This window comes from Oryx dammah, unplaced genomic scaffold, assembly GCF_014754425.2.
Source record: "Oryx dammah isolate SB20612 unplaced genomic scaffold, SCBI_Odam_1.1 HiC_scaffold_29, whole genome shotgun sequence".
Lineage (NCBI taxonomy): Eukaryota > Metazoa > Chordata > Mammalia > Artiodactyla > Bovidae > Oryx > Oryx dammah.
This window is the reverse complement of record NW_024070213.1, coordinates 75450150-75464503: the sequence shown is the minus strand read 5'-3', so window position 1 is coordinate 75464503 and position 14354 is coordinate 75450150. Positions and strand designations below refer to the sequence as shown.

At 36.1% G+C, this 14354-nt stretch overlaps 1 protein-coding gene across 18 annotated transcripts in view; it reads left to right on the top strand.

The window, feature by feature from the left end:
• The window catches only part of KIF21A (kinesin family member 21A), a 195145-nt gene extending 181913 nt beyond the window's left edge, over nucleotides 1-13232 (top strand). For 17 of the 18 annotated variants that reach the window (XM_040233488.1, XM_040233486.1, XM_040233481.1 and 14 more), the window contains 5 exons: nucleotides 813-977; nucleotides 3211-3328; nucleotides 4746-4916; nucleotides 6726-6925; nucleotides 11979-13232. In XM_040233488.1, coding sequence (XP_040089422.1) covers nucleotides 813-977; nucleotides 3211-3328; nucleotides 4746-4916; nucleotides 6726-6925; nucleotides 11979-12072 — 748 coding nt within the window. In that variant the 3' untranslated portion in view covers nucleotides 12073-13232. The remainder of the gene's footprint in view (nucleotides 1-812; nucleotides 978-3210; nucleotides 3329-4745; nucleotides 4917-6725; nucleotides 6926-11978) is intronic. The other variant, XM_040233479.1, reaches the window with a different exon arrangement.
• Nucleotides 13233-14354: the final 1122 nt, after the last annotated feature.

The following is a 14354-nucleotide window of genomic DNA, read 5'->3' as shown; positions in this document are numbered from 1 at the left end:
TGATTGGGTTAAAGTATACAAAAACTCTTACTCAAAGGGTCATATCTTATATATGAAAGAAATATTGATTTGTTCCTCAGTGGACTTCTGCAAGCTGCAGGAAAATGAATTAACTTTGTGGCACTGTATCATTTGTTGAGCCTGGCGGGCTACAGTCGGTGGGGTCACAAAGAGTTGGACACAACTGAGCAACTGAGCACATGCACACATCATTTGTTGAGTTTTGTTATCTTTGTCATCCAGTCTTTTCTGAATCATATTTAAGTCATCTCTAATAGGGCCCAGAGCCTGGATACCCAGGTGGCTTTGTGGTAAAGAGTCTGTCTTTCGGTGCAGGAGATGGAGAAGACATGGGTTCAGTCCCTGGGTTGGGAAGATCCCCTAGAGTAGGAAATGGCAACCCACTCCAGGATTCTTGCCTGGAAAATTCCATGGACAGAGGAACCTGGTGGGCTACCATCCATAGGGTAGCAAAGAGTTGGACATGACTGAGCATGACACAGTGACTAATAGAGCCCCAAATTCCTAGTGTTATAACTTGCAAAGTAAGAGTTTTAAGCCATGTCATCTTATTTTCTTCATTCATTTTTTTTTCATTTATCTGTCAATGAAGATAAATGAATCGTGGCACAAAGGTGGCACTTTCATTTATTAGTGCCACCTCTGTGCATGTGACGTGCTGAGCTAGGTGTAGTGCATACAGTGACCAGAGAACACGGGTGTTGCCTACAGCCCGTTTCCTGGGAATTTAAGGAATTCTATGACTAACTCTTGTCCAGAATTGTGACTTACTTTGTTTCGTCTCTGTTAAGGTCTTCAGGTCAGGTTACTCTTGGAGATGCTTGTTCTGCAAGTACTAGCCGAACAGTTGCTATTCCTTCTGGGGAAAACCAGATCAATCAAATTTCGTTAAACCCAACTGGGACTTTCCTCTATGCAGCCTCTGGAAATGCTGTCAGAATGTGGGATCTTAAAAGGTAAAGTTTTAAAGAAAATGTACTTCCTGTATATGGCAAATGCAATTTTCACACATTGATATTAGTGCTGGTGCAATCTAATTTATATAACCCCAGAAGTTGATATAAAATCCTAGATTTTTCTGTTTGATTCAGCACCCCTAAATGTCTCATCTGTCCTCATTAGCACACTCAAAATTTTTCTTTCTTTTAATCTCCATTGCTGGGGGAAAAAAAGGGAAAATAGACTTTATTAATATTTGTCAATAAGTTGTATTGTTTACTAAGAAGAGAACAAGATTCTCATGCTAGTTACATCAGTACCTTTGAAAGAATTATGTTTTTGTAACATCACTTATATATCTTATATTTCAAAATTTTCAATTTATAAACCTTAAAAGTTTGATCATAAATCTTCACAGGATTTTTATGAATATAAAATTATATATGTATATATGATGAAGTATTAAGAAGATGAAGTGAGTAAAAAGAATACCATACATTACATCTTTGATTTGATTTTTATTTGCCATGAAGTAGGAGCTTTCATCCTTCATTTGAGTGTTTATTTTAGATTCTTTTCTAGTTCTTAAAATGTTGGCAACAAGGGAATATTTATTTATTAGTTAACAAATATTTATTCAGCATCAACTGTGGCAGGCATTATACCAACACTATGGTAGGTACTGGAAGTATAGATTGCGCAAGACAAATTTGATGTGCACCTTCTTAGAACTCATCTTGTAATGGATAATAAAGTCCACTAAATAGGCAATTACAAGATTCTGAGTAAAGTTGGTAATTCAGGTAATAATCCCATTTAGAAGGGTTTTGTCAGTGGGCTTCCCTGGTGGCTCAGATGGTAAAGCGTCTGCCTGCAATGTGGGAGACCCAGGTTCGATTCCTGGGTTGGGAAGATCCCCTGGAGAAGGAAATGGCAATCCACTGCAGCACTCTTGCCTGGAAAATCCCATGGACGGAGGAGCCTGATAGGCTACAGTCCATGGGGTCGCAAAGAGTTGGACACGACTGAGCGACTTCACTTTCACTTCACTTTGTCAGTGGTAAATCAAAGGGAAATTTATTTTAGAAATTTTGAGGGTAACTATTTATTACTTGTAATATTTTAATGGTTGGCTGAAAAAGTATAATAAGCATAATTTATAGATAAATAAATGAGAAGAGAAAGAAGAAACATAGTCATGACTACCGTTTTAGAGATAAAAAGTAGAAAATTGAAAACAGTGCTTGTTTAAGAAAATTTGGAATGTGATGAGAACCAGGTTTATTTTTAAAGATATTAAACTTGGCTTGTATTCAGAGTACCATGGAGGAAGATACTCAGCATCATGACATGAGGCAGAAAAGATACCAGCTTCTAAAAATTTTTACACTTTCTTGTCTGCTGAAAAGTTAGATCCTTTGAAACTTGCTTGTTTTCAGCAACATAATTAAATACAGATTCATCTCAACAAATTAACTATAAAAAAGAGTTACGAGAAATGGTAATATTCTAGAAGCCAGATATATCTCTGTATTCCAGCAGCTTGATTTGAGGTAGGATTATGAAACAAAGGTTCATTGCCACCTCCTAACAATGGACATCACACTTTTCTACCAGTCATATATATTCCTGGCCATTTTAATACCTTTGTAATAACTGATGAAATGGACTATATTTTCTTGTGTGCACATATGCACAAATATGTGTGCATATATGTACAGGTATAATACGTGTGTACATATTACATGTGCATATGTATACATGTATACATATATGTGTATATATGATACTATATGTGTGTGTAATAAAATAATCTTACTTTCTTCAAATTGTTATTTTCTAATTATATCAGCGACATAGTTGTTTTAGTCAAATTTAAAATTGATGCTAATAGATCAATCATATGTCTATAACATGTTGAGACATTTAACAGATTAAGGTTTATCTGGACTTAGGTTGGAGTTAAAATTAGCCCTAAGCAAGTTTTTGGACTTTTGATGCTTTTTTTTTTTTTTTAACTATCTGAATGACATCAGTCACTTTGGAATAACTTATTTAGGATTCCTAAACTTCCATCAGAGAATCAATTAGTTTGGCTATTTTTTGACTCTTAATTTGAGGATAGTTGCATAGAGGTGGAGTTAAATCAAAAAAGAACAGTTTTAGCAAAGACTATTATTTTTGTTGAGACTTAGCCTCAGCATACTAAGAAATATTTTCAAACAAAATTATTTTTCTTTCTTTTTAAAGGTTTCAGTCCACAGGAAAGTTAACAGGACATCTAGGCCCTGTTATGTGTCTTACTGTAGATCGGATTTCTAATGGACAAGATCTAATCATCACTGGCTCCAAGGATCATTACATCAAAGTATGTATAATAAAGCTATTGAATTATATTCTCCTATTAAATGATAAGTTTGAAGTATTCAGACATACCTAGGATGCTTTTCTCTTAATCAGTCCTTTTTTCTCATTTCTAGACTTTACTTTTTCTTCCTGATCTTTTCCTCACTCAGATCCTGATTTTGTTATCTTATTTAAAAATGTATTCTCACTTTTTCATAGAGGATATGTTGGGAGGGATTTTAAAGACTTTTTTTATCTCGGTCATCCAACTAATGCTTAAAGCTCATCGTCACCATCCCCCATCTTTTATACTGAGCATATTATGGTCTTCATGTTTGTTTTATGCCAGTAGCAGATAAGATGAGGAGAGATAAAAAGTTTGATTCTGGAGATGTTAAATTTGAAATACTAATAGAGGACCTCTTCATGTAAGCCAATATGCCATTTGAAAGGCAAGTACAAAGTCCATGATAAGTTATGACTAGACACATATGTTTCAGAACCATTCAAATAGAAGCAAATGTTTAAGGAGTAGTTGATATGGCCAAAGGAGAGAGGTTGATATGACTCAGCCTTGGGGAATCCTGTAAGGACCAACAGAAACAAAAAGAGAATATAGTAATAAAAAGAGACAGAAAGACTGTCAGTAATCTTTTAGATACTTTTGTTACGATGAGAAGTGGGTTAATGACTTGAAAATAGAATGGTTAATGCAAGAGGATTTTGTATTGGTAGACTTGAGCATGTTTATGTGGTTAGAAAATGGGCTTGGTGGAGAGGGAAAGTGTGAAGAGTGAAGTAGTAGTAATTGGTGAATCAGGTCAAAAAAGAATCAGATCAGATCAAAGATGTGTAATTTGAGAAAAAGTAAGTACACTTTAGTATCTTGGAAAGAAGGGAAGGATAAGAGAATGCTTGAGAATAAAAGGAAACTTTTGTAACTGTGAGGGGAAGGGGTGGTCCAGAAAGTCTATTTTTGGTTATACTAGACTTTTTAAAAACTCACAAGTTCAGTAGTTAAGAGAAATGAGGGCAACTGAAGGGAGTGAAATTGAATAGCAGCTTTGGAGAATTTGTGATGACCACCGAGATTGCAGAGCTGCCTGATTGTGTTTAAATAACAATCATATCATTTATTTGAGTTTCAACTGGATTGTTATATGTAACCTTTTTATTATTTAACATATCATTTGTACACTTACACATGAAAAAATTGATTGGCTTTCTTAAGAGGTTACAAACATGTAAGCATGTGACATGTGAAAATTAGGGCTCAGGTTCATCCTGAGTCACTCAAAGCAAGTCATTTTTGTTAGTAAAATATTTATAACAAGTCACATTTGGTTAATATACATGTGTACGTGTTTCTATGAATGAATACCTAAGGTGCTTATTTGTAAGTTAAATAGGATGACTACTTTCATTTTGCTTTTATTTAGATGTTTGATGTAACTGAAGGGGCCCTTGGAACTGTGAGTCCCACCCACAATTTTGAGCCCCCTCATTATGATGGCATTGAAGCATTAACCATACATGGGGATAACCTATTTAGTGGGTCCAGAGATAATGGAATCAAGAAATGGGATTTAGCTCAAAAAGATCTTCTACAGGTAATTCAAAACCTTTTCATGAGATGGAGTGGGTACTTCAAAGTCATCAGTATTCTAATAAGAACACAAAGAGTCTCTATGTAGATTTTCAACATTTAGGGATGGTATCAATCAGGGCTTTCTCTTAAAAAGTGTTTCCTTATCACCTACCGGAGTTAGTAATTATGAAAAGGGCAACATTAGACATTTAATGGTATCTCATAGATAAGAGAAGAATAGACTCTGATAAGAATTGGAAGCTCTGGGATTGCCCTGTGCACCAGTTCAGTTCAGTTCAGTCGCTCAGTCGTGTCCGACTCTTCGCGACCCCATGAATCGCAGCACGCCAGGCCTCCATGCCCTGTGCATGTGTTTACTAAATACAGGCTTGAAGTGAAGAAGTCAGTTTCTCATTTTGTTTTGTTTTTATGTACACATATTCCAAGGGCTTCTCTGGTGGCTCAGATGGTAGAGAATCTGCCTTCAATGCAGGAGATCCATGTTTGATCCCTGGGTTGTGAAGATCCCCTGGAGAAGGGAATGGCAACCCACACTAGTTTTCTTGGCCTGGAGAATTCCATGGACGGAGCAGCCTGGTGGGCTACTTTCCATGGGATTGCAAAGAGTTGGACATGACTGAACAACTAATACTTCAATACTTTCACACATATTCCACAGAGTACCAAGTTTTGCTAAGGTCAAAGCAGTCTGAATGATTCTTCATCTCATTTTCATACATCCAAGAATGGCGGTTCTCTCATTTCCTATAGAATGATAGTTGGGTTGAAGTGTTTTGTCAGTATAATCAAATATCAGTAGCTTTTCCTAATTCCCAGAGGAATTGTTCTCAGTTTCAGGCTTTTTCTTATAAATGTATGAGTGTATGTGTATGTATTGCAATTGCTCACACTTTCCTGCTTACAATCAGATAAAAAAAAAAATGAACAAGTAGCATGAATGTTAATAGAAAAAACTGGCAACAGGCACATATATTACACTCAAAAGCTTTTCTTTTATAGATATACATTCTAGGATGTCTTTTATATTATATATATGAATATATATATGCATAAAATGTGGTCATATAGTCTGAGCTTATAATTATTGTTTGTTGTTGCTTAGTCGCTAAGTTGTGTCTGACTGCTTTGCGACCCTGTGGACTGTAGCCTACCAGGCTCCTCTGTTCATGGGATATCCCAGGCAAGAATACTGGAATGGGTTGCCATTTCCTTCTCCAGAGGGGTCTCCCTAACCCAAGAATCAAACCTGAGTCTCCTGGATTGGCATGTGGATTCTTTACCACTGAGCCACCAGGAAAGCCCATAAGTATTGTTTACACATTGTGAAACATGTAGGTTAGCTCCAGCCTTCTTCAAAAAGCTTTAGGCCTCTATGTTCTCTTCCAAAATTTAAGGCAGCAATTTTAGGAGACAGTCCTTATATTCTATATACCACGTGTAGTTTTCAGACTTGTGTGAGATACGTTTTCTAGAAAGGTGAGATATTTACTCCTTTGAAGAGGAAGTGGTGTTTGAAAATTTCAGTATACTTTCCATGTGTTTTAGATTCTATAGATTTTTTTAACACTGTAGGCCTTTAATACTGATAACACTGATGATAACTAGAGAATTAAATTGAGGAGCAAATTACAGATTTATCTGTCTAAATCACTAAGAGTTACTTAATAGAAAATAATTTTTATGGTTTCCAGACCAATTCAGTGTTCCAAAATTTGAATTTGTCAATAAAAACTTTGGTAGCTTATTTTGGTGTGAAAATGTCAGTTTGAAAGGCTTCCCTTAAGCTACTAATTTTTCTTTTTTCTCTCAGCAAGTTCCAAACGCACATAAGGATTGGGTCTGTGCCCTGGCAGTGGTACCAGGCCACCCAGTTTTGCTCAGTGGCTGCAGAGGGGGCATTCTGAAACTCTGGAACATAGACACCTTTGTGCCAGTTGGAGAGATGAAAGGCCATGAGAGTCCTATCAATGCCGTATGTGTTAATTCCACCCACAGCTTTACTGCGGCTGAGTAAGTTTTCCCTACTGGTTACTTGTGTTCAGATTTAATAAATACTATAGGTTGTAAATATTTGGAAATGTAGAACATATGAAATCTTTCTTTTATTACAGCCATTCCAGGTCGATTTATGATATTTTATTTATATTTTCTGAGATGCACTGTGGTCACTGCTTTTGGGCTCCCCAGGTTATATGATAATAGTGTTACTGCTGTATCAGCTCTCTGCTGAGACTAGGAAGTCTGCTACCAGATCTTCTGTAGCAGTTTTAATTTTTAAAAAATCATTCAGAAGTGATTAATTTCTAAGTTGTCTTTCCAGAAAAGGCATCAAACTTGCCTCATTCTTCACATTTAGACCAAATCATAAAAAAAAAAAAAACTCTTTTATGCCTCTTCCACCTCCTTTAAAATCTAAATACATGGTAATATATACTCCCTCCTTCTTAGAATGGCTGAATTGATTAATTTATTTGCTCATTTGCTCATTCATTATGAATCTCCTGTGTGCCAGGCACTGTTCCAAAATCTTGGGAATAGAGAATTGAACAAAACAGATATAAATCCTAATTTCATTGTAAGGAGAAGAAAAAAATGAACAAGTAAAATATGTTACATGGTAAGAGATACTATGGAGAAAAAGCAAGCAGGGAGGGGAGATGAGAGCATCACTAGGAACTGGGGTTGCACAAAAGAGTGGACAATGACAATCTTACTGAGAAAGTGACATTTAAGCAGATGCTTGAAGAAGGTGTAGAGATGTGACCATAAAAATGACATAAAATGTATTATATCATAATACATTATGTATAAGTACTTTTGGAAAGGAAATCATATGTACTATAATGTGAGGTGTTCATCTCATTCAAAATGTAATTTCTCATGAAAATCTTATGTCATTTGTGTACCAATTATGTTACTTAATTTATTGAGCCATTTCTTGATTTATCTGTCCTAAATACACAATTACCCTGATTTTATTTTGAAACTTCTGCTAAATTTCTGTGGTGTCTCTTCATTTGTGCTGTTTCTACTGAATCCCTTGTCTCATTTAAATTTACTTTCTCTCATCTCTAAAATACATCAAAACAGATTTCTTTTGTGTTTTTCTAAGATGCTTACCTTAAATGCTTCACTGATGCTATTTCCAAGATACATTACTTTCTTAAGTTTCATCACTCGTGTCCGACTCTTTGCAACCCCATGGACTGTAGCCCACCAGGCTCCTCTGTCCTTGGGATTTTCCAGGCAATAGTACTGGAGTGGTGGAGAAGGCAATGGCACGCCTTTGAGGGAGGAGGCTGGTAGGCTGCAGTCCATGGGGTCGCTAAGAGTCGGACACAACTGAGCGACTTCATTTTCACTTTTCACTTTCATGCATTGGAGAAGGAAATGGCAACCCACTCCAGTATCCTTGCCTGGAGAATCCCAGGGACAGGGGAGCCTGGTGGGCAACCATCTATGGGGTCACAAAGAGTCGGACACGACTGAAGCGACTTAGCAGCAGCAGCAGTACTGGAGTGGATTGCCATTTCCTTCTCCAGGGGATCTTCCCGACCCAGGGATTGAACCCAGGTCTCCTGCATTGTAGACAGATGCTTTACTGTCTGAGCCACCAGGGAAGTCCTTAGAAACTTGTTAGTCCTTGACAATTTATGGGAAATAATACCCCTCATAGCTGTGGGACACTATAAAATTATTATGATTCACTGAGGTCTGATCACTGAGGTATGATATAATATTTTTCTTCCATGATACAGTTTTATTTTTGAGAAATTGAAAATGTCTTCAGTTTACCCATGGTGTAGCAGATGCAGATATATTTACCATGTAACATAAAATCAGGAAAATAACCAATAAAATCAGAAGGGCTATTTTCAAATTAGTTCTACTTATTCATTACCTAACAAACCTTTATATAGGGCTTAGTATCTACTAGACATTGTTCTAAGTGTTTTCAGGCATTAACTCATTTAGTCTTCATAAGAACTCTAGAAAGTGAGCATTGTTGTAATCCCTATTTTATAGGTGGGAAACTGAGGTACTTTATAATTCACAGTCCTTGTATAAGTAATTTTGTCATATATGATTTCTGGATCTGTTGATTTTTCTTATGATATAGGTCTTATTTTTTCTGATTTCATGTCATGTAATATTTTACTGAATGTTGAACATTGTAGTGTTGTGTTTTTAGTATCTGGATTTTGTTTTATTCCTTTAAAGACAGTTGGGTTTTCTTTAGAGTTATGTAAGTTACTTGTGATTCAGCTCATCTTTCTGAGACTTCAACTCTTGGGTTTTTACTGAATGTCTTGAATGTTTGATGCTATTCTCTACTTTACTGGTCAGAACTAGGCTCTCACAACTGTGTTATGGTCTGGCCGTATAGTCTGATTCTACTTAATGTGCAGCTTAGCCTTCAGTCAAAGACATTAGGGGACCCCTATGTATGTAGATTGATGGAATGGTTTTTTTTCCCTATAACTTCATAGTCCTTTTTGCATAGCTCTCCCCTCTTCTCTATTTGGTTTTACAAATTACAGCTATTTCACACTTCCCAGATTTTTATTACTGTCTTTTCAACTCTGATTCTGTGGTCTTCTGTTTATTTCCCCTCTCGCTTGCTGTAGTGCAGCAAGTGCTTCCAGACTGAAAGCCAGGGCTGTCACAGAACTCACCTTCTCTTATTTCCCTTTTCTCAGGAATTACAGGCCTAAAGTACCCATCCCCCAGTTTCTGAAAATAGTTGTTCCAGTATTTTGTCAAGTTTTCACTTTGTGTTAACTCACAGAAGTGTTAACCTGGCACAGGTTACTCTGTCATGACTAGGAGTGGAAGGTTGCTCGTCTTAGATTTTCTATGTCCAAAACTGAACCCCCAGCATTCGTGAGGAACCTGCTCATCCTATGCCCTTCTCCATGTCAGCTGATGGTTTCTCTCTTCTTTCCTGTTGCTCAGTACAGAAACCTTCATTCCTCCCTTTCTTTCATACTCCATATCCAATTCATAAGCAAACTATGTTGGTATTCTACCTTTACAGTATATCTAGAATCTGACTACTTCTCACCCTGCCTTTGTTACCTCACTGACCCTAGTTACCAGCAGCTCTTGGATTACTACAATAGCCTTCTAAACAAGCAAGGTCCCTTGCCCATATGTAGTCTATTCTCAACACGGACACCAGAGAAATTTTTAAAAAAATTTTTAAATTATGATCATCTCGTTTTTTTCTCTGCTCAAAAACTTGTATTGGTCATCCATTTTATCTAAAGTAGGAGCTGTACTTGATCTAAACCCTCAGCATTTGTCATCTCTCATCTTAACCTAATACCCTCTGGCATGTTCCTTCTCTTACAGCATTGATAATATCTTTGCTGGTCTTGAACATATCAGGCTTATTCTAGACTTAAGATATTTGCCCAAAGTGCCTTCAGAGATCCTGATCTTCTAACATTTTTCTTTCTCAGTAAGAATAACCTTGTGATTGTTTAAAATTGTAATCTCTCCTATCATCTACCACTCCTGATCCTGATCCCCTTTGCCGTACTCTTTAATTTTTCTGTCACATTTATTACTTTCTAATAAACTATATAATTTTTATTGTGTTTTATTGTCTGTCTCCTTTTGCAAGAATATATGCTCTACAAAGGCATAGGATTCTGTTATTTATTTATTTATTTTTAATTGATCCCAAGCACCTAGAATAATGCCTGGGACACTGCAAGTTCCCAATAAACATTTGTTGAATGGATGGTTGAATGAATAAATGGAATGGATAAATGGGTGGACAAGTGAACATATCCCCTTGCTGTTTCAACTCTGTGCTGTGTGGGCTGGTTAAAGATTATTATTTTCCCCAGTTTTATTGAGATATAATTGACATATAATACTGTTTAAGGTAAAACAGTAGAATGACTTGACTTACACATATAATGAAATGATTACCGTGGTAAGCTTAGTTAATATCCATCATCTCATGTAGATTTAAAAAATAGAAAAAAAATGTGATTTTTTTTTTTTCCCCCATGTGGTAAGAATTAGGGGTGAGGAGATTATTGATTACAAACTAGAAAGCCTGGATTCTAGGCTCAACTCTGTCTTCTGTAATGTTACAATGACAAGTCACTAAACTTTCTATATCCTCAAAATATGCTACATAATCTTTGAAATGCTTTTAAACTATACAGTTTCATGGCAATTCTTTCTTTTGGCTTTGGGTTTATTAAGAAATTGAAGAAAAGCAACACTGTCTTTCTAGAGCCAGGAGAAATGTAACTGTCTAATGACTAGTACCCTGAACCCACATGTTAGGTGAATAAAAGTAAGTTTTCTCAGAAATGCATTGAATTATCTATGTTCTATGATAGGTAGAGTGTTTGTCTAATTCCTAGTAGCTGCCTGCTTTTTCTGTGGGCTTATGCTGATTTCACTTGAACATAATTCTTCCTGAATATTGACAGATTCACCAACTCTCTGGAATCCCTGCCCTGGCCTCCTCACTGTGATCTTACTCTGGGCTTTTATGCCTGAAGACCTCTGACCATATATACTGCCTTTATCAATAAAGCCCTAAGAGATGGGGCCTTGGAGCCAATCTGCCTGGTTTCAAATCTTGGTGCTGTCACTTCGTGATCTTGGGCAGATTTTTATTGTTTTGGCTGCACTGTGCAGCATACATAGTGGAAGGGCGAACTCTTAACTACTGGACCACCAGGGAAGCTTGATCTCGGGCAAATTAGTTAACTTCTTTGTACCCCAATTTGCTCATCATAAATAGGGTATAATAGCATTATCTATATCTCATGGTAGGTAAAGAGAATAAAATGCATTAATGTGTGTGAGGGGAACATAGTAACAACACCTGGCACATAGTAACTCTTTGATAATATAAACTATTTTTAATTTCATTATTATGGGTACCTATTTGATATACCTATGGGAAAATGTATATTCTTATCTATATCTATTAAAGACCTTTTCTGTAAATGTTTCTTGATAAGTATTTCTAAGAACTGTATCTTTCTACCTGTTTTCACATATTCATTTTTAATTTATTATTTTGTAGTGATCGAACTGTAAGAATTTGGAAGACTCGAAATTTGCAAGATGGTCAAATCTCTGACACAGGAGATTTGGGGGAAGATATTGCCAGTAATTAAACATGAATGAAGATAGTCAGAAACTGAATACTGTGATAATACTTTATCTTCTTTATGGAAAATATTGTCCTGCATTTATTAGCCGAAAACTTGTGAATGGAGTTAACTGGAAAATATATATGAATCCAACTACTGAATATAAATGGTATTCTAATAAAATTGTGTACTCTGTGCTAAATTTTAATATCTACCAATGCATATATAACCTATAATTGATACACTGCTTGATTCTCACTTTTATCGTGGCTGGATTTTTGTTCCTGTCTATAAAAAAAAATCTTCAAATTATCTGAAATGCAAAATGTCTGCTTTTGTGACAGAAAATACACTTAGAATACAGTGCCACCCACTGTTGTCTCATTCATGTAGTCTGTTCAGCTGATTTACATATTTAAAGCATATGGGAATGTTAGTCAAACATTGGTTTGTCTGGTATTTATGTCAGTCTACAGAGGGTTCCCAAATTTAAAAGCTCTTTTAATGTAATGAAAAAGATGTGAGAATATTATTGACGGTGATTTTTCATAAAATGGATTTGACTTTAATCTACTAACAAAGAATATTAAACAGATTGTGTTAGATGTTGACATTTACTTGTATTGACCAAAGTTTTGCAGTGCTATTTTGTGTGCTCAGGACTAAAATGCTGTTAAATTATTTTATTAGTGCTGTGCATACATTCTGTGATGGGAAACATTTTTGATGTCCTAACAGAAATACATTTTGATCTATTTTCCTATGGAGTTGTTTCTATTATCCACCTTTTAATTTCATTTTTATTTAATAGTAGTATTTCTTTCCCTTTTAATCTAATTTTTATATGCTGCTAAATATATTTTAATTATACTGTGTTTGCAAACCTTGGTAGCTATGATGAGAACTTTATCATCTGCAGTGGGAAAAGCTATGTAAATAGGTAGACTGTAAAGAGAGAATGTCTTATGTTGTAACTATGAATTTTAAATGCTGTAGATTGGATTTTGCAAAAGGATGTATAATTTATGTCTGCTCAGAATATTAATTTGTAAATTCCGCAAGTTTAATTTTTATGTGAGTGACATGACACTTGAAAATATTGTCTTGTGATCTTTTCCCCCCAAAATATTTGCTTGTACATGAAAGCTTTGCTAGGGCTTAAATAAACATGTTGCTATGAATAATTTTTATTCTTTTGTTCTTTTCCTAATAGTATGAAAATGGGCAGTGTTTGTAAAAGTTTATCTGTGTGATTTAAAGAAAGGCATCTTTTTGTTATTCAGCATTACATATGCATTCCTTTTTTTTTTTTTTTGCTCACTATTAAAGAATCCGCCTGAAGTGCAAGAGACCTGGCTTTGATCCTTAGGTCAGGAATATCCCCTAGAGAAGGGAATGGTTACTCACTCTAGTATTCTTGCCTGGAGAATTCCATGGACAGAGGAGCTTCGTGGGCTACAGTCCATGGGGTCACAAAGTGTCAGACATAACTGAATGACTAACACACACAAGATGTGAAATATTCTTGAAAAGTGTAAACCATAACCTAATCTGGAGGAACCAAGGAAACTTACTATTTAAAGAAATTAAACTGTATAGTTCAGGGATTTGAACATAGATGATTAAACAAATGAAAATATTCCCATAATGATTAGGTAATAGCAACCTTGGTTACGTGGAGAGGAAATGGAAGGCAGGTATTGCAGGAGGTGAGCTGGGAGTGTAGAGGGATATGGTGATGGTGGTTCAGGTGTTAAATTATGTCCAACTTAATGGGTAGTTACCCACTACCAGTTATTGCCTCTCTTACTTTTTAGTAATAGAAGTCTGAGGATTTTTGCTGAGCACATGGCTGTACAGACAGATTACATTTCCCCCTAATCTTGTAGTTCACCATGGCAAAATGCCATGTTTCTGGCCATGTGATTCAAGGGGGTGTGATACATGAAAGTCTGGTCTTATTTTAAAAAACAAAGTGCTTGACATTTACTCTAACTGTACCCTTTGCAGTGACTAGGATATGGAAATAGTGGTAATGTACCAACCTTGACCATACAGATGAAGATGACATCCTGGTGAGGGATAGTAGAACAATATGATAGAATAAATCTGAGGAGTGACCTTGTGGCACAGGGCTTCTTTCTTGTTTGGAGCATCCAACAGCCTTTATGCTGCAGTTCAGTTCAGTCACTCAGTCGTGTCCGACTCTTTGCGACTCCATGAATTGCAGCACGCCAGGCTTCCCTGTCCATCACCAACTCCCGGAGTTCACTCAGACTCACATCCATCGAGTCGGTGATGCCATC